This window comes from Erithacus rubecula (genome assembly GCF_903797595.1).
Source record: "Erithacus rubecula genome assembly, chromosome: 2".
Taxonomy (NCBI): domain Eukaryota; kingdom Metazoa; phylum Chordata; class Aves; order Passeriformes; family Muscicapidae; genus Erithacus; species Erithacus rubecula.
In genome coordinates, this window is record NC_136685.1 from 3,362,696 (window position 1) to 3,381,455 (window position 18,760).

Here is an 18,760-nt window from a genome sequence, read left to right on the forward strand (position 1 = left end):
GGGAGAAAGAAAAAGGGCTTTAAAACCCAACAACTAGCACTCAAAAAGAGACACTAAGAGAGTATAAAGAGCTCAGTTTTCTTTGCTTTAAACAAGGCTCAAGCATAGCCCACAAAACTACTTGTTATTTTAAATAGAAAAAGACACAGTGCTGGAAAGAAAACAAAACAAAAAATGGGGTACCCTGGTTATTGGAGAGAGAATAGCATACTAAAATTGAATCACATTGATCCAAACTGTGTTCAGAACTCACTGAGTGCTGATGGCAGAAGGAGCCTGGGGAAAACAACCTTAGAGGCAGGACCACGATGCTGGTTCCTGTCACTAGATGTCAGCAGGTGAATGCTGATGGCTGCTTGAGTGTCTGGAGAGGAAATGCAAAAGAAGCCTTGCCAGTTTCACCAGTTGAGTTGAAAAATATTTGTTAATTAAGTATTTAAATCTTTTTGCCGGCTGCTCAAATCTGTGTTTGTCAGGCTCTTTGTGCTCCCTGAGACAATTCCATTCATTTTGTGCACATCTACATCAGCCATGGGCAAATCTGTATACAGAGCAAGATGCTTTCCAGATACTCTTCCACATAATGCTAAATATTTAACAACTTTAAAAAAATCTTTAGGGTTTTAACCCTACTCCTCACCACATTTAGGGTGGTTTAAGTGCAGTAATTCCAATCTCATCTTGTGGTTTGCATCATGCTGTTTGCCTGGGGAATTTTGCCCATGGGAGAGATGACAAAGAGACTCCAGGGACTCAGACTGGGGAGGAAGGGGAAGGTGCCCCAGAGCCCCTCAGTGTTGTGTCCAAGTTGGATATTTGACCTTTCCCAGCTCTGCTGGCTGAACTGGCCGATGTGAAGAGTTTAAGCTGCATTTCTCTGAGGGCTGTGAAGCAGAACCCCCTCTCCTCTGGCACTGTGGCATGTCAGGTGGCAGTGGCTGCCCCGGGTCTCAGTGCTGGGTCATGTTGTGTCTGGCTTGCTTGAGATTAGAGATGTCCACGTGGGAATCCCCAGCCGCTCTCATGTGATCCAACCCGTAGGGCAAGGCTCTGCAGGTAGGAAATGTGACTTCTTTCCTTCTTTCCCTTGGAGCAGGAAGGTTTTCTAAGAGATGGGGAATTGCCAGGCTCAGCAGGATCCATCCATAAGCCTTCCCCATGGGGCTTTCCTTAGGAATGGGTGTTGAGAGGGGTCACAGCAAGGTTTTGGTTTGATCACCAAGAATGATCAAGAGCTGGTCATGTTCCTGAGATATGCTCAACCTGGGAATGCAGGACTAGACTCTGTTATGAAAAGTGTTGTCTTTTGCAAGATGCAGAAAAATCAATTCAGAACAGAGCTAAAATTTGATTTTCAGCCTTAAAGCTTAAAAAAAAATTAGCAAAATAAATAAAATCAACAAAACTCCACTGCCTTCAAGGAAAAACAAAACCAAAAGAAAAATGCCCAAATTAACCCATGAGTCTTTAAAGATGTAAGTGGCTTGATCACCATGCCTGGAAGGGTTCAAAAGCCATGTAGAGGTGGCACCTGGGGACATGTTTTAGCAATGGGTTTGGCAGTGCTGCAGGAATGGTTGGGCTCAATCTTAGAGGGCTTTTCCAACCAAAATTACTCTATGGTCCTGAAAGCTCTGCCTTTCTCTGGTTCTTGCTTTGTTGCTCGTGCCACTGCAGGAGTGAAAATGCAGTTGTGGATTCTGTTCAACTCAGGTTAAATTTACAGAACACATGGCTAATGTTTGTGGGACTGAGTTGTGCTCCTCTGAAAGATGAGAAAACTGCAGGAGACAGGTGAGAAAATAATTAGTCATATTAGGGTAAATACCATATATAATTTTACTAGTAAGCCAGTCCCTGAGCTTTTATGTTTTACATCAAGGGGAAGGTGAGGAAAGCATCTTTAAAAGGAGTTGAACTGATAAGAGGATGCATCAGAGTAAAAGCTCAGCCTGATTTTCCTGATTGCATCAGCATGCTTGGAATAACAGTCTGACTTTATGGTTTTGACATAAGTTACTGGGATCCTTGTTAGAAGGTGCTGGACCTGCCATTAACCAGAGTCCTCTGGTAAAAGTGGATGTTTAGGGAGGAGGATTTAGATTAGAGGCTAGAAATGAGTCTGGTTTATAAGGATGAGATATGTGGCTGGGTAGAGCTCTTTGGATGGGGCAAGAGGAGAGAGAGGAAGGAGTTTTGGTTCTAACATGGAGATGCACTGAGCCAGGACAGTGAGGACTAGAGCCAGGAAAATTTGGGGATTCGTATGAGCAGATGCAGAAGATATGAAGATTGGTGTTGTGGCAATTGAGACCTCAGTAGAAACCAGGGCCACAATAAACAGAAACCTGTTTATCATGGAGACCAAAGGATCTACCTTTCAAATCCAGAAATGAAGTTAAGAGGGGGAAATAAAGCATATTAATTACATAGTAGGAGTGTTCTGACAGTGAGAACTATCAGGCAGTGGAATAGATGTTTGAAAGCCACCTCTTGTGACTTCTGAGACCTGTCTGAGTGAAATGAAGAAATCCTTCACAGGAAGAGGTTGGACTCGATGACCTTAACAGATCTCCTTCTCCTCTCCCTTTTAAAAACTTTCTTTTTTAATTCTTTGCCTTCCCTGCTAAGCACATGCTGCTCCACAGTCCATTTTGTGAGGAGGGGATGACCAGGGATGTGAGTTTTGGCACTGGGACTCCTTGGGCAGTTCTTCAATCAATCCCTTGGAGCCTCCTGTAGGTTTGAGCCTCATCACATGTCCTGCAGTTGTTATTAAACAGTGACCCAGAACAAAGTCCTTGTGCTGAGCATCCCAGGATCCTGGATTAAGCCAGAGTATCCCTCAAAGCCAGGGCTGGGGGTAGTCAGTCCCTGAGCCATTGCCACCACACAGAGATTTGGCTGCCTTAGTGTCTGACCTGAAAAGAGAAGCTGTAATGAGCTGAGTGCATTCATCCCAGCAATGGGATTGCAGGTTTGATCTTTATAGGGAGTACAAAGCCTAAAGCAGCTTCATTCTGGGGTTTGAACACTAACCAATTAAGCAGGGAGAAGAATTGTGTCCCAGAACAGGCAGAATATCCTTTTAGGATGTGCCAAAAGTGTGTTGAGGTATTTAGTTGATATTTTTTGCTGCTGTTCTGGTAGGAGATAATGGCACCAAAAATACCAAGGGATATTTGTGTTTCATGGTCAGAGGAATGGGAAGAGAAAGGTCAAGACTTCCTCTTAAATGCATAAAGATATTTAAACCTCTGAGAAGAGGGAAATAGGAGGACCTTGGAGAGCCCCAAGGAAGGAATGGGAAAAGGACATCATCTCTAAAAGTGATATCTTCATCTGATAGACAGGAGATGTGGTGTGGTGAGGTGAGATTTTTCCCTCCTTCCACCTGAGAGAGAAAAGCAATTCTGAGTTTGACCTTGGGCTGTATAGATTGAGTTTGCTTGGATTTTGCTTCCTCTGACCTCTGCAATCCTTTGTAGCCAAATTCTAAAACTTAGGTTTTATAAATTAATATCTTTGTTTGCCTGGTGAGAATTAAAATCTATTTCAGCTGTTGGTAGGACACAAGGCCTCCCATTCCTTCAAGCATTTTAACTTTGGGATGAAGGCACTGGGGCACAGCAGAAACACCCAATTTCCACATTTTGGGGCTGTTTAAAAAGTGCCAGACTGTTCCTGTGCTAAGCTCTCAGGGCTATGTAGGAAACACCTTCTGGTGACCTACATGAGCCAGACAAGTTCTTTGACAGCAGAAAATGTCGAGGAAAACATTCCTGACATTCTGTGAGTGATTTCCAACATTTGTCTCAAAATAGAGTTCAAGTGGTTTTCCACATAGGAAAACTCTGTCATGTTCTTTTCAAGACCACAAAAGAAAACCAAAATCTTCCTGTAGTGAATTGGTTCTGCTGCAGGTTGTTGCAAATGCAAGACCTTTGCAGCATTGGATGCTATTTATTTGTCAAAACACAGATATCTAGTGCTGCTAAAATGCCTTGGAACATCAGGAAAGACATAAGGATTTTGTTCTAGTCATAGAATACCCAAAGCAGCTCTAGACAGAATTTTTGGACAATAAAAGCCAAATCTAGCTATCATTTTTTTTAGTGTTCTCTGCCTATAACTTGTCTTAGATGTAGGTCTTCAAGGCAAGGATTGTGTTTGGCTTTGTTTGGATGCCAAGAATATTGCTCCTGGATTTTGGGAAGGAAAGGGATTAAGCATATTGCAAAATCTGTGAGCATGTGGGTATCTTTATTTTCTCATTCTAAATCCAGACAAGAAAAATAGAGAAGGATTGTCAACTCTCTCTCTAAAGTTCAGAGCAGATGGGCTGATAGGTTTTAATATTTGAAAAATACCTGAAATATTAAAGAGTTATAAACTCTTTAGAAATACCCCATATGAAATAATAAGTTTTTGCAATATGTGCTAAATATTTTAGTATAAGAAATAGAACACTTTCAATTTTTACAATTTCAACCCCCATTTTTTAAGATTGCTTAGGAGACAAGACATTCATTGACAATGACATTTCCCCAACAAAGCAGGTACCTTTTGAACAAATTGGAACTTACAAAAGCAAATAGGAAAAATCCCTTTCTTGATAAATTCCCATTGATTGGATTGCTGATGCTTAAGGAATACTCTTGGATAAAGTCTGTTATACTGTCCACAGACTTTCCAGGAGTTCTTCATAACTATTTGGTTATATCAGGATTCATGATTATTCTCCAAAAGTCAGGGCTTTGAGAGAAACAGGTTTAATGTCTGTCATGGTTTAATGATTAAAGGATTCCTTTCTAAAATTGTTAAACCCAAATATTTCAACTGAACCAGAACTTCAGTGACAGTTCATAGTACCTCTTTTTTAGCATTTTTTTGTCTGGATTTAGAAGAAGAAAATCTCATTTCTGCTCACAGAATGACACTGAATCACTTAAGTTGGAAAATACCTCCAAGACCATTGAGTCCAACCTGTGAGTGATCCCCACCTTGTCACCCAGAGCAGAGCACTGAGTGCCACATCCAGCCCTTCCCTGAACACCTCCAGGGTTGGTGACTCCACCACCTCCCAGGGCATTGCATTCCAGTGCTGAACAACCCTTTCCATGAAAAAAAAAAATTCTTCCAGATGTTCACACCACTTGTTCTTAAAACAAACCTCAAAACAGCTGCTCCCATTACAATTTTTACCTCATCCATGGAGGCAAACTTGGACCACATCTCAAGTCATGTTCAGCTATAAAGCAAGGTGGGAAATCCCAGTTCCCCAGGAACCCTCCAAGCTGTGTCAAAGTTTCCTCAAAAACTTTCTGGATTTCAAACTTATATGTTAAGTTGTCACATCTCCTTGGTAAAAGTTTTGTGCCATGTTCCTGAGCTGTAAACCATGTTCTACCTCTCCCAGAAGAAATGCCCATGATTGTATTTAATCCCTCATGTCATCTCCTTCTGGACAGTTTCATCCCAAAGACCATCCTGATGCTCAGGGCATAAAGGAGGTTACATTGTGCTCACACAAAGCAAATTGGGCTGAAGGAGCTGCCAATTATCCTGAAAAAGATGCAATTAAAGAGAGTCTGGGTGTACAGCAGGAGCCCAAGGGTCATGGAATGGTTTGGGTTGGAAATTGTTGGAACACTGAAGCCTGAGAGTTTTAAATTTTCTGTGCTTTCTGACACTGACCCGCAGAAGAACTCTGCTTTTGATTTAAGGCCTTGGAGAAAACTTCCAAATTTGAATGATAGAGTTACAAACACTGATGTGTAGTTGAATAGAAGTGTGTGATTTCACATGGTGAAGGGTTTTGAATTTGGGGTTTTAGAATGTAGTAATAGATATGGGACAACATAGAAGTTCTTGGGTGTTGTCTCTTCTTCTTGTTCCTTCTTCCTCCTAATTTCAGGTAGTAGTTTTTAGTTGGATAAAAAGTACTGCAGTGCAAGTCACAGGTGTCACAGTCATTGGGTCAAAAGTATAAATAATATAAACTAGCTTTGAATTAGATAGCTTGCCTTTAAAAGACCTTGTAACTAGATCTACCAACATTTTCTCATTTTTATCTTGTTAGTTATAAGTGCTACAGAAGTCTCTGTGCTATAGATAAGAGTTAAAAAAGTTCCAAACAAGAAAATCCATCTCTTGTGCATTCAATTCTAACTCTACATGAAAGAAAAAAAAGAACAAAAAGTAAGACCACTAATAGGAAAATACCTTAAAATTCATTTAGCTCCATGGCAGGGACACCTCCTGCAATGGCACCTCTCAGCAGTTAAAATATGCTCAATGTCAGTGATGTTTAGGATGCTTTGGGTTATTTTTTTTTCCCCTCTCCTGTCTTGCAGCCTCTTTGGCCATTCTGTGTGGTCTGACTCATTCTTCTGCCAGCTGCCAAGAGGACAGAGCCACCTTCATTGACTGTGACATCCGAGTCACAGTGGGCACCTCCCAGCAGAGAGCAGCTGTGTCCTACTTCTATGTCTGTGGGGACACCCTGCCCCAGGGACACTTTGCTGGACTCCTTGCCAGGTTAGTGCCACGTCTCTGCATCAGCCCAGTGGGTCCATCCACAAATAAAATCCCCACAATAGTTTTTCACCTTTTGCAGTGCTGCTCCAAGTGAAGGAACGAATTCTTAATTCTCACATTGATGCCAAGGGAGCAGTTTAGCCTTGAGACCACTAGAGAGCTCTGATGGGTTGTGGAATTCATTCCCTGTGCCTATTAAAGCATCTCCAGCCCTCCCTTCCTTCCCTCCTGCCTTTTTAAAGTGTTTGAGAGACATCACAAAATCCATCTCGTAAACAGCCTGCTTTGTTCCTTCTTAGGTTTTAATATTTATCTTCTGATCCAAAGCAACATCTGGTGGATGCCAATGGGAAAAAGATTAGGCATTATGAAAAGCAGAAGTCTTCTTTTTTTTTTCTGTTGTTTTTTTCCTTTATTTTTTTCTTCCTTTTTTTACCCCTCTGCCTTTCTCCAAGCATTTTCATGAGTAAAAAATCAGAGTAAATCCAGTAGGATGTGCAAGGGTCCTTATGCTTTGCAAATCCAAGGCCAAGCTGTCCAGGAATAAACTTGGAACTGTTGTCTTTGATGGAGCAGTGAGGATTTATTCCTGCACAGCATTTACTTTTAGGGGTAAGTGGGATGTCTGAGTTAGGGAATAAAACAGGTGAAGGATTGGGTTTCAAGGGACCTCAAAGGTTATCTTGCTCCTACCCCATGAGCAGGGACAGCTCCACTATCCCAGGCTGCTCCAAATACCATCCAACCTGACCTTGGACACTTCCAGGGTTAGGGCAGCCACCTGGACAGTGTTTTTCAGTGGTTTAAATAAATATTTTCTTTATGTAATCTGTACCACAGCCCCTCCTTTATCAGCTTATAATGGCAAAAACCTATTCCTTAAAAGAGTTGTAAGTTTTGCCATTTAACAACACTTGTATCAAGGTACATTCCTGAATTCCATTTAATAATTCACTTATTTTCTTGCATTTTCTTTAGACATTGCAACTTGTTAACAGTGTTTCAGAATGTGCTTGCATGAGGACAGAAAGGAACTATCTCTTCTTACAAGCAAAGCTTATTTAATTTTGGCAAAAAAAAACCCCAAACCTGTGGAAACCACTCAAAGGTCCTTGTATTGACTTGAATGTTTGGGAAATTGTCTCTATGCCCTGCATCCAGCTGACCACCACCCCCTTCTGCCTTTAAAACTGTTGGTTATTTAAAACATGCAGTTTTTTCTTGGAGCTTTATAAAGTACTCTGCAGTCTTAAAAGATAGCCCAGTCCACTGAATTATTGTACAGGACAAGATTAATTCTCAAAGTGTTGCTATCAAAAGCAAGCACAGCTCCCCAAGGCTGGCTTTTGATACAGCAGAGGGAAAAGTTTATTTAAATATAAAAATAAAATTTTGGTGTTAAAAGGGTTCAGCAACTTGCAAAGGCTTTTTTTAAAAAAAATTTATTTTTTTCCTTCTTCAGTATTTTTGTGGTTTCTAATGTGTCTGATTCCTTTACCACTTTAACCCTGAAAAAGGGCAACAAAACAAACAGCCCCTAAATGCAGGCTGGAGCAGGGCTTTGTTTGCAGAGTGAGCTGCTGCATCCAGCAGGGATGTTTGAAATCTTCAGGGTCACCAAAGCACTCTGATCATCACCCTCCTGACAAAGCTCTGAGCCCTGGCTTTCCAAGTGGGCCAGTTTTGGGAGAACTGTGGGCAAGGGAGGTGCTTCTGCCCCTGATGAGAGCCCACCTGGGACAGTGTCCAGCTTTGGTCCCCAGCTCAGGAAGGAGCTGTTGGAACGAGTCCAGAGGAAGCAGGATGATGATCAGAGGGATGGAGCAGCTCTGCTGTCAGGAAAGGCTGGGAAAATTTGGATTGTTAACCTGGAGGAGGCTGCAGGCAAAACTTAGAGCACCTTTCAATGCCTAAAGGGACCCTGTGAGATTTGGACAGGGGAATGGCTTCAAACTGACAGAAGGTAGATTTTTATGAGTTATTAGGAGGGAATTGTTCCTTGTGAGGGTGGTGAGCCCCTGGAACAGAATTCCCAGAGCATCTGTGGCTGCTCCTGGATCCCTGGAAGTGTCCAAGGTCAGGCTGGATGGGGCTTGGATCAACTTGGGACAGTGGAAGGAGTCCCTGCCCATGGCAGGGAGATGGAACTGCATGGTCCCTGAGGTCCTTCCAGTCCAAACCATTCTAGGATTCCAATCCCAGAGACATTTTACCAAAATCCTCCTATATGGGATTTTCAGGAAAGTGGAGGCCTCTTAAAATCCTGATCCTGCCTATCCTGATCCTAGTCCTGTTGACTAAATCATGCTGTGAACTCTTTCCTTTCTGAGCTATTCAGGAAATGTGTAACTTGTGCAATTTCTGGGTTGTGTTGGTGTTGCTGGAACTCCTTTCTCCAACTTTCCTGTGTGAATCTGATGGTGAGGTGGGGAGGAGAGGAAGAAGCAGCAATGGCCAAGAGTCAATTAGGTTGGGAAAGACCTCTAGAATCAAGTCCAACCCTTAACCCTGCACCACACTTTGCTCACCACTAAACCCTACATTGAATCCTATAGCTCCCCACAATGAAACACCACCAAAATCAGCAACTGTCAGCAGCAAAAACCAAGGGAAAATACATTTCTCTCCACCACTTTTTTCTATTACTTCTTCCCCCTCTGCAAGGGGAGGCTTTAGAGCAAATGTCTGCTGGTATAACTGGCACATATATCGAATCTGCTTAGTCTGGGCTGTTAAGTAAGTTTAATTAATTTACTAAGTTAATGTTCCAATGTTAGCAACAAAGCATCATTGCAATCAGCTGGGTAGCAGGAATTGGAACCCCTAAATGAGCTCATTTTTTCACAGTTGGAATTAGGGACCAGTTAGCCAGTTGTGTGGTTTTTCCAATTTCTCCCCTTGCCCTAGGGGAGTTGCAAGTTATTCATTCCCCATTGCTAAGTGTGAGTAAGATGGGGAGGGGGGAGACACAAACAAACCCTACTCCTTGTAGGAGTCCATCTTTGCTGATTCCCTCCCTGGTGCCTGCACTTATCTGCCTGCCTTGGTCCTAGAATGGCATTCCTCCCTGTTTGTGATGGTTTGGGGAAGGAGAAAAGCATCACTGAGAGATATTTACTGCATGTATTTTCATCCTGAGTGTGTGCAGATAAAAGGGGGAAAAAACAAATAAACAATAAAAGAATGGAAACAAAATTACCGAAATTTGCAAAGTTTGACAAATGGTGGCCAGGAGTTGCCACAAGCTAATGGCTTGCAATGATTAATAAGAGTAAAAATAATTGCATTTCATTAAGATTGATGACACCCCATTTAACCTCCCTTCTCGTTTCAGCCCTAAAGTGGAAAGAGATGAAGTTCTCATCTATAATAGCTCCTGTAACATTACCATGGAAACTGAGGCAGAGATGGAGTGTGAGGGAGCTAATCAGCCAATTACTGCCAAGATTACTGAGATATGGAAAAACTGGGGCCAGAACACTCAGGTATAATCAAATCTTTTTTACAGACTGATTCAAACAGCTTAAAATTAAATTTGTAATATTGTGTACATTTAAAGGGGGGCAAGAAAAAAAAAACAATTTAGGCTGAGCAGCAGCAATATATAATATTAAATGCTTTCCAACTTTGAATAGCAGTTCTAATGCAGCACAGCTGAATTAATGGTTAACTATGGCTAATCATGTATTTTATGAGACATAAATGAGCTTTACCTTATTTTCTGACCAATGTATGTATTTTTAACACTGTCTGTTTTGTTGGGGTTTTTTTTAATATAAATTCAATTGTGTTCTAAAAATGTTATTTTCTGTTGAGCAGAAATCTTAGCCATGAGGTACAGTTTCAGCTCTCTGGCAGAGACTTAGCTTTCAGTGCAGCCCTGGTTATATTTGATTTTTGCTGCTTTTCAGTAGCTGAAGGAAAATGGGACAGTCTTCTCAGTGCTATCTGTGGGTACAGCAAGAAAAGAAGACATGCCAAGAGTTCATGACAAAAATGCTATTAATTCTGAACCAGCATACATTTTATTCCTTGATATGTAAAAATGTCTAACCTGAAATGTCCTGTTAGAGTCCTCACAGTTTTGCAGAGAGGGTGTTTAGCCACCTGTAAGAAGAAATTTAGAGGGGTTAGATATTTGTTAAACACAAATTATCCCTTTTTCACTATCCTTTCCTAAAGGAGCAGCTCCTGAGATGTGCTGGAGACCTCCTGAGTACAGGGACGTGTGAGGAGGGGATAGTTACACACCTGAGGATAAAAAAAACCCCAAATGCTCTATTAAATAAAATTTTCACACAGTCTTCTATCATAATTTAGGAAAATTAAGTTCATTCGCTCAGCATCAATGTTAAAGCTACCACAGTAATTTCTAACTCTATCTGCAAAGAGATTTCCTTTGTTAAAGGACTTTAAACTTACTTTGTCACCCCAAAAAGTAGCTGCAATGTACTGGCAGAGTAATTTTGGTGCATTTCTAGTGTTGAATTCTATATTTAGTTTTATATATCTGATCTATTCTATATTTAGGAGTCTCTGAATACTTGTAAATCTACCTTACATGAATATTGCTATTGGAGTGGAGTATCCTAAATTAGAATTTCTAGCTTCTGTAAAGCCTGTCCTGGGTGTGTGAAGGAATGTCAGATGTAGAATGTTACCTATTAAGGTTCATTTGCTCATCACCCTTGTTAGTTATGGTAACTAAAACATGCCCAGGAGAAAAACAACCCTCAAAAATTGCTGGTTGTTGACTGCAGGAGTGAAGTGCCCAGGCAAATATGAGATTAGATAACTTCTCCTCCCACTGCTATTTTCCTTCCCAAATGGGAGAAGGGCATTTTTAGAGCCTGGGCTGCAGTTTGGAGGGACATTTCCCACTGTCTGGGATTTGGGCAGCTCATCTGTGAGGTCCTGCAGCCTCAGAAATGCCAGCATGACAAGCTGGGAGCAAGAAGAGGAAGAAGCTGTGAGCTTTGTCCCTGCAGGGGTTTTTCTGCTCAGAGCAGGGAAAACCAAGGAAGTCCTGAGTGTCCTGAACGAACAAATTCATTCAGAGCAGGATGAAAACAGCAGCACCTGAGATCTGGGATTTGCTACTGCTTAATGAACCCAGTGGGCATTCAGAATCATTTTATCCCTCTTCCCAAAACTGGCTTGGGTGAGCAGAGGTGGATGGGTGGGGAGTTCAGATAAATGGCTTCAATTTGGGTCCCTTTCTGGCTGACAGCATCCCGTTAAGATTTACGAGCTGGCGCGGCGCGTGCTCCACCGTGGAGGTTTAAATCATGTCGTGTGAACTGGCCTCACCTTTCCCATGGAAAAATGGTCCCCAGGTTCAGCACTAAGCACTGAAATGCATTAATAGCACCACGTGCCTTAGGATAATGGTGCTATTAGCAGGCAGCACGACTCTGTGTACAAGTAATGGGGCTGCATCTCTTTATAATAACATCTGGCACTTCTCTTGCGTGCTCATGCAAGGATCTCAAAGCATCCCATGAAAAAGGGGCATGATCCTGTTCCCAGCATAGCTGCACTGCTCAGAGGTTTGTTTTCTGCTCCCTCTGCTGCCAGCTGAAGGATGCCTGGGCAGGCTGAGCACTCAGCTCAGAGGTGATCTGATGATGATAGTGGAGCAGGATTAGCTCCAGGATGGTGTTGGAAGTGAAAATGTAGAAAGGCTGACAGAAGCTTGTGGCATGGAATGAATGGGCACTGGCAAGAAGAGAGATCAGCCTTGGCTGAGAGCAGGAAAAAAAAAATAAAAATGATGGTACTGTGAACTTGAGCCTGAGAGATACGAATGGTGACATCACCAAACCTGCCAGAGCTCAAGCAGCATCTGGACAACATTCTTAGGCACAGACTGGGCTCTTAATGTTGTTCTCTGCAGAGCCAGGAGTTGGTTTGATGATCCTTGTGGGTTTCTTGCAGCTCAGGACATTCTGTGATATGCCCATTATTCTGTGGCACAGTTGTTAGGGTATTTTTTCATCAGTTATTTAAACAACTGCATTTTCTGGTAGGTGCTGCAAAATCCATCGCTCAATTTTTGTCCTTTCAGCTCTGAGCTGCAGCTTGTATGAATCACAGAATGTTGGAAAATGTTGGAAAAGACCTCCAGGAACATCAGGTGCATGTTTATGGTCAGGGATGGGCTCAGCTCTGAATTTAGAGGACTTCCAGGATTTGATGGAGTTCCAAGGTGCTACCTGGAGGTCTGTGATTTTCAAAGCAGGCTTCATGAAATTTCAGTTCAACTTGGATTTTTGCTGGGGTCTGGTCTGTATCCCACCAACCCCCCAGAGAATAATTTTTATGATTTTCATTAGAAACTGATTTAAGCTCTTGCCTCACTTTGTGTTTGAAGTATTTTGCCCTGTATGACTTAATTAGGTCACAAGAAGTAAGCAGCAGGCCTCTGCCCCACTGTTCCATTCAGCATCATTAGTGTTTGTAACTTGCTCTGTTATTATCTAAGAAGAGTTGCACAATTATTTTTATTTCAGTATATAATGCAATTTAGCCTCCTGAAAAGAGAGGGAGAAAAAAAAAAAACAACCAACCCAGCACTGATTGTATATCCCACAGGACTTAATTAGTTCACAGCTTCGAGAATGCACTGGATAATGGGAAGACATGAATTAAATAATAAAAGGGAAAAGAAAAGTTCTAATGCTCACTCAGTACCTGTCCACTTCCACCTTGGCTGCATAATGAGATGCCAGCTCTGGTGACACTGATGAGATGTGCAAAACACCCCAAAAACACGAGGGGGGGATGCTCATGGGAGGCTTGGGTGGCTCTGAGCCCATTATGCTTAGTGAGCCTTCCCATTATTATTCCAGATCACTGGACCAGACCTAATCATGATGCAAACATGCTGCTGGAGCAGTGCTTGCCTTCCACTGCCCCTCCCCTGCCTGCCCACGTGGCTGATGGAATATTTGGCAGGGGGCTGATGCCAAGTGAGCCATAGGGAAGCTGAGCTGGTATCCCAGGGAATTCCCTGCAACCCTCAAGGGGTCTCTGTTGAGGGATAGGAGGCTGATAAAAAATAACTTGCCAGATAAAAATGCCATCCTGGCATCCACGGCTCTGCCTGGGTGTGCTGTGCTGCCTTGAGTTAGTATTTCACTTTTTTTTGTTTGTTTTTAAGGGAAGGTCTTGGGATTTAAGGGGTGGCTTAGAGTATTGAGGATTTGTGAATTCTTAGCTTGGTGACTGATATAGGGGTAATTGCTTTGTTCACTTCTCATGAAAGAAAAAATAATAAATAAATGCTGTGTCTGAGATATGTACAATCACCTCAAAAATCCTCTCTGTTCAACTTCCACTTAATATAATCAGGACTAGAATTTCAAATCCCTTGGATTCCTCTGCAGATCTCAGAATCATTCCTTTCCTTCTTTTTCAGCCCTTTTTCCCCCTGCTTACCATTTCTCTTGATGCCAAAGCACTTGGAGGAGAGGGAAGCAATGAAATGGTTTCAAGCAATGGAGATATTTGGTGATTTACAAGGTGGCAAAGCCTGGGCAGCTTTCAGGGAGCATAGGAGGGGCTCTGGAACATAAAGGGCTGTTACTTTATCATCACAACAGGGCTGAGGCAAGTCATAGATTGGTTTGGTTTGGTTTGTTTTGGAAAGGACCTTAAAGATCCTCTTATTTCAACCCCAACTCCTGAGCAAGTTCTCCATCTGTGAGGGTTACAAGTGATGGGGGGGTGACTCTTTTACTCTCATTTTATAGCTGTCCTCATGATGTGTAGATGTTTGATGGGTGCATTTTTGAGGGTGAAGGGCTCATACTTGGCAGTCCATGAGGGAAACCACTACAGCAGGCTGAGAGTATTTAAGCAGGGTAGGGATCACAGAGTCACAGAATGGTTTGGGTTGGAAAGAATCTTTAAAAGATCACCCAGTCCCAATGCCATGGGCAGGGACATCTTCCATTATCCCAGGTTGTTCCAAGTCCTGTCCAACCTGGCCTTGGACACTGACAGAGATGGGGAAGGAACAGAGCAGATTCCAGTTTGATATGGAGTTTGTTTCGAGTGGGTAAATAAAACACCTGCCCTCTTCTCCACTTGAAGAATAATTATGATATAATAAGATATTTAATTCCTGTGTATCCATTTAGAGAGTTCAAACCCTTTATCTGGCCATAAGAATCACAACTTGCTGAGGTTTGGGAATAGTTTCACTGGATTTATTAGCAAGTATCCTGGTAGAACCTGAATTTTTGTTGTCTTGGGCTGTGAGTAGGGTTCCTGGCTCCTTTGGCAGTGCAACCAGCCAAAAATAGCCATGTCACACAGGATGGAACATCAGGAATAGGGCTAGGGGAAATTCTTCTACATCATTTTGTGTGTATTTTCATAAATATGCACTTTTAACAGCCCAGCAAGCCCACCCTTGCATTTCCAAATTCCCTCTTTTCGTAACTTTATATCTTGGTCCCAGTGCTATTTTCAGAAGGAGGTGGGGAGTGCAATAAAACCCACCAGACCCTCACAGAAAAGAGGTGGAACAGCCCATTAAAAAAATCCCTAATAATAATAAAGCCACAAAACCAGTCTTGGGGTGTGGAGGCTGCTGGAGCAGAGAGGTACCATCTGCAAGGTTGTTAAGATGTAGAGAACCAAGATGGGCTCCCCAGTAACCACAGGCAATGTGAAGAGATAAATGGTTGACCCGAGCCCGTGTCAGGCAAGGATTGATGCCACTATCAGCCCCAGTGCCTTTGCAATGATTTTTTAAAAAATCTCTGATAGAGTGTGTTATCTAGTTACTGGCACGAGGGCAATGGCCTGGAGGCAGCAGGGAGGAGGGGGAGAGGAAGAAGGAAAGGAGGAGAGAAAGGAGAAAAAAAAAAAGGTCATTCCTGGAAGACAATTTCTGTTGGACTAAATGAGAAAATAGGGGCCTTGCTCTGGAAGGGGAAGGTAAATAAATAAATAACAGGAAAAAGGGACTGATAGGTGTGTGAGGAAAGGGTAAGCAAAATTGCATCTCTTCTCTGTTTTTCTTTTTTCTTTTTTTTTTTTTTTTTGTCCTTTTAATGGGTTCATGGGAACCCATTAAGTGCAATGGGAAATTTTGGAGATGTGCTTGTGGTGTGGTTTTATTTTCCTTTAACTTTTTGCTTCCCAATTTGAGATTTAACCGTTTCCTCTCCTGCTGTCAGATGAAAAATGAAGGACTGAACTGTAACTTTCTCTTCCTTCCCCCCACATTGTGAAAAACCTTTTTATTTTCAATCCCACCATGTTTCCAGTGTTTCTGAGGAGATTACTTCCTGAATTGTGAGTGGTTTTTCAGAGAACACTCCTTTCCCCACCTCTCATACAGTTTCCCTGAGAAGTGCATTGGGAGCCATGCCCAGGACATCCTAGGATGGAGTGCCACAGTCCCTGCAATCCAAAACATCTCAAAGCTTTTCCATTTTAACAAACCTGGGTAAAATCAGAACTGAACATGGCATAAGTTAATGAGAACCTCTTTTTTTAAAAAATCTTTTTCCCCCTCCATTCATGCCTACTCTCAAACTTTAAGAGAAACAGATTTGGAGTGAAAAGTGCCATTTTGGAAGTGTTCCTCCAGGCTACAGAAAACAAATATTTCCCTTCCTGCACAAAAGGGTCAGGAGAGTGTGGGGAAGCTCCCTGAGTGACTGTGGGCTCTTGTCCTCTCCACTTGCTCCCAGATGCTTGCACAGAGTGTTGCTGCCACTTTCCTGTTCAATTATGACAGAAACTCTAATGGACTCCTTCAGCCATTCAGCATTTTGGAAAGGGAAGGATTGCCTGTGTTTGAAACCATGGCTTTGGTTCTCCATCTGTGGAACGTGGTCTGACAGGATGGTTTGGGTTGGAAAGGTCTTTAAAAGGAAAAGTGGGAGGGAAACACAGTTATGTTTAATTTATTTGGAAAAAAAAAACAAACAAACAAACAAACACAAACAATCCAAAGGATCACAAAAGCCTGAAAATTTAGTCTTGTAGCAAAGCACTGGTAGTGATGGAGAATCATCTTGTATCATGATTTACTCTGTGCACAGAGTTTAGAGTGAGGAATAGAGAAAAGACAAATAGTATTGTTTAGGGTTTTTTTAAAGTTTGATTTTTTTCCCTGGTTTTGTCACTGCTGGTGCTATCATGATGTCTAGCATAGCCTAAAAATGCAAACTAGTTGTACAGCTAGAGGAAAAAAACCAAATTTACAGCAGAGAGATTTCAGTTCAGAGAGTGTGTTTATTAATAATATACAAAAATAATTGCTGTAGCAGGAGGCAAAACCAGAGCTCTTTGCCACTATGAATCTACTCAAGGCTTCCCAGTGTCTCTAAGGAAAGGGTTAATTTGATGTGGCTGCCAGTAAAAGCAAGCTGTTTTCATGATGAGCCTGTAATAGCTGGATGATAGACTGATTTAACAACTGCTCTAAATGCTGGGTACCACCCCCTGATTGGCAGCTCCCTAAGTGGGAGCCCCTCGTGTCCAATCTGTCCTCCTGAATTGCTGCAGAGCAAAGGACTTCATTAAGGGATCGTAAGGGGACCTCGTAAAAATCAGCAAATAATTACCCTGGGCAGGAGAGGAGGGGACTGAGAGCTCTGTGGTTCCCCCTGAAGAAAAGCAGATGTGCCAGGGCAGGGAAGCTCAGGTGAAGTGGGTGCTATAAACAGCTCTGAATGCTGGGTCTTCTCAGTAAAGCTCAGTTTATCCCCCTCTATGACTTTAACAAAATATTCCCAGTCAGCTCCCTGGGTGGTGGAGGGCTGGGAGCTGTTAGCTCATATTCAGTTAAATTTCAAATGTCAGAGCTCGTTAGTGGTGATTTTAGCCAAGCACAGTTTGTGAGGAGCTGGGCAAATTTGAACTTCCTCAAATAAAATTGAGGGAAGAGGTTGCTGTTTTGCTTATTGATTTATTTTCCTGCTTTCACACATCTTCTCTGGGTCTGGGATTGTGATCAAGGGTCAGCTTCACCCACTTAGGGGTTACAGTGCTCCCTCTTTTCACACACACTCTCTTGCTCTTTCATTCTCTAATTCACCTTTATTTGCAGTTTTTCCTCCTGCCTTCACCTGTGTTTGGTGAGCAGAAGATGCAATTTTTGCTTTCAGTGTTGAGGGGAGCTTTTTCCTGAGCTCACTAGGAGGGCAGGCACAGGAAGGCAGCACAGACCACTCTGTGTTAGATTTAGGTAAGATATTTGGGAGAAATCCTTCCCTGTGAGGGTGGGGAGGCTCTGGTTCAGGTTCCTAGAGAATCCCTGGCTACCCCATCCCTAGGAATGTTCAACACCAGGTTGAATGGGGCAGGGAGCAACCTGGGATAGTGGAAGGTGTCCCCTGCTCTGGCAGAGAGTTAGATCTAAATGGTGTTTAAGGTTCTTTTTCACTCAAACCAGTCTGTGACTGTGTGATTCTCTGAAATGAATTGGTTCAGAAGAACTTGGGCAGGCAGTGTTGTTCTGTAGTGACTTTTTGGGAACTCTATTGTGGTGAGTCAGGGGATGGAGCCACTGAGCCAAAAATGGGGCTTCAAAGCTGAGATGGCTCAGACAGTGTTGCAGAAATTGAGTTTTTTCCTTGCTGAAAGGGCTGCAGGTCCTGGTCACTGGCATGGCCTCAAGTCAATGTTGTTCATTGTTCAGGAGGGAGTTTCTGCATTGTCAGATGCATGAAGGGTTTGAATACAGGTATCATGGGTAGCAATTCTGGGTGAGTTTCTCCAGGTGGTGATAGCTGGTGTTTCCCCTTTTACCTACATCCTCTTTGCTGTGTGTGCACTAGGATGGTGCCCAACTCTCTCCAAAATGAAATTCACCCTTGGAATATTATTCAACACACATCTAAATCCTTTAGCACTTGAATGAAGTCAGATACTGGGGTAAGGATGTGCCAGCAGGGATCCTTGGGCAGAAGGACCCTGGGTTTTATACCCTGCCAAATGATTAACAGGCAGACAAGTGTGTGTGTGGGAGGGCAGAGAGGGAAGGCCATGGAGTGTATTATTGCAGGGGATCTGCATTCCCAACAAAGATGAGCTGTTACAGCCCTGCTGCAGACAGAGGGAAGTCTTTACAGCTCAAACAGCAGCAGTTTGTGCTTTCAGCTCAAAGGCTTCTCAGTTCAGAGGGCAGTGTGTTGGTGGAGAGGTTCTCTCTCACAATAGGCTCTCATCTTGTCTGATTTGGGCTAAAATTTCC

General features: G+C 42.6%; 1 protein-coding gene across 1 annotated transcript in view; it reads left to right on the top strand.

The window, feature by feature from the left end:
- Positions 1-18,760, top strand: part of PKHD1 (PKHD1 ciliary IPT domain containing fibrocystin/polyductin) — a gene marked incomplete at its 3' end in the record, with an annotated part of 229,888 nt that overhangs the window by 44,829 nt on the left and 166,299 nt on the right. The window contains exons 34-35 of the mRNA XM_079298284.1: positions 6,357-6,540; positions 9,875-10,025. Of these exons, the coding sequence (XP_079154410.1) occupies positions 6,357-6,540; positions 9,875-10,025 (335 nt within the window). The remainder of the gene's footprint in view (positions 1-6,356; positions 6,541-9,874; positions 10,026-18,760) is intronic.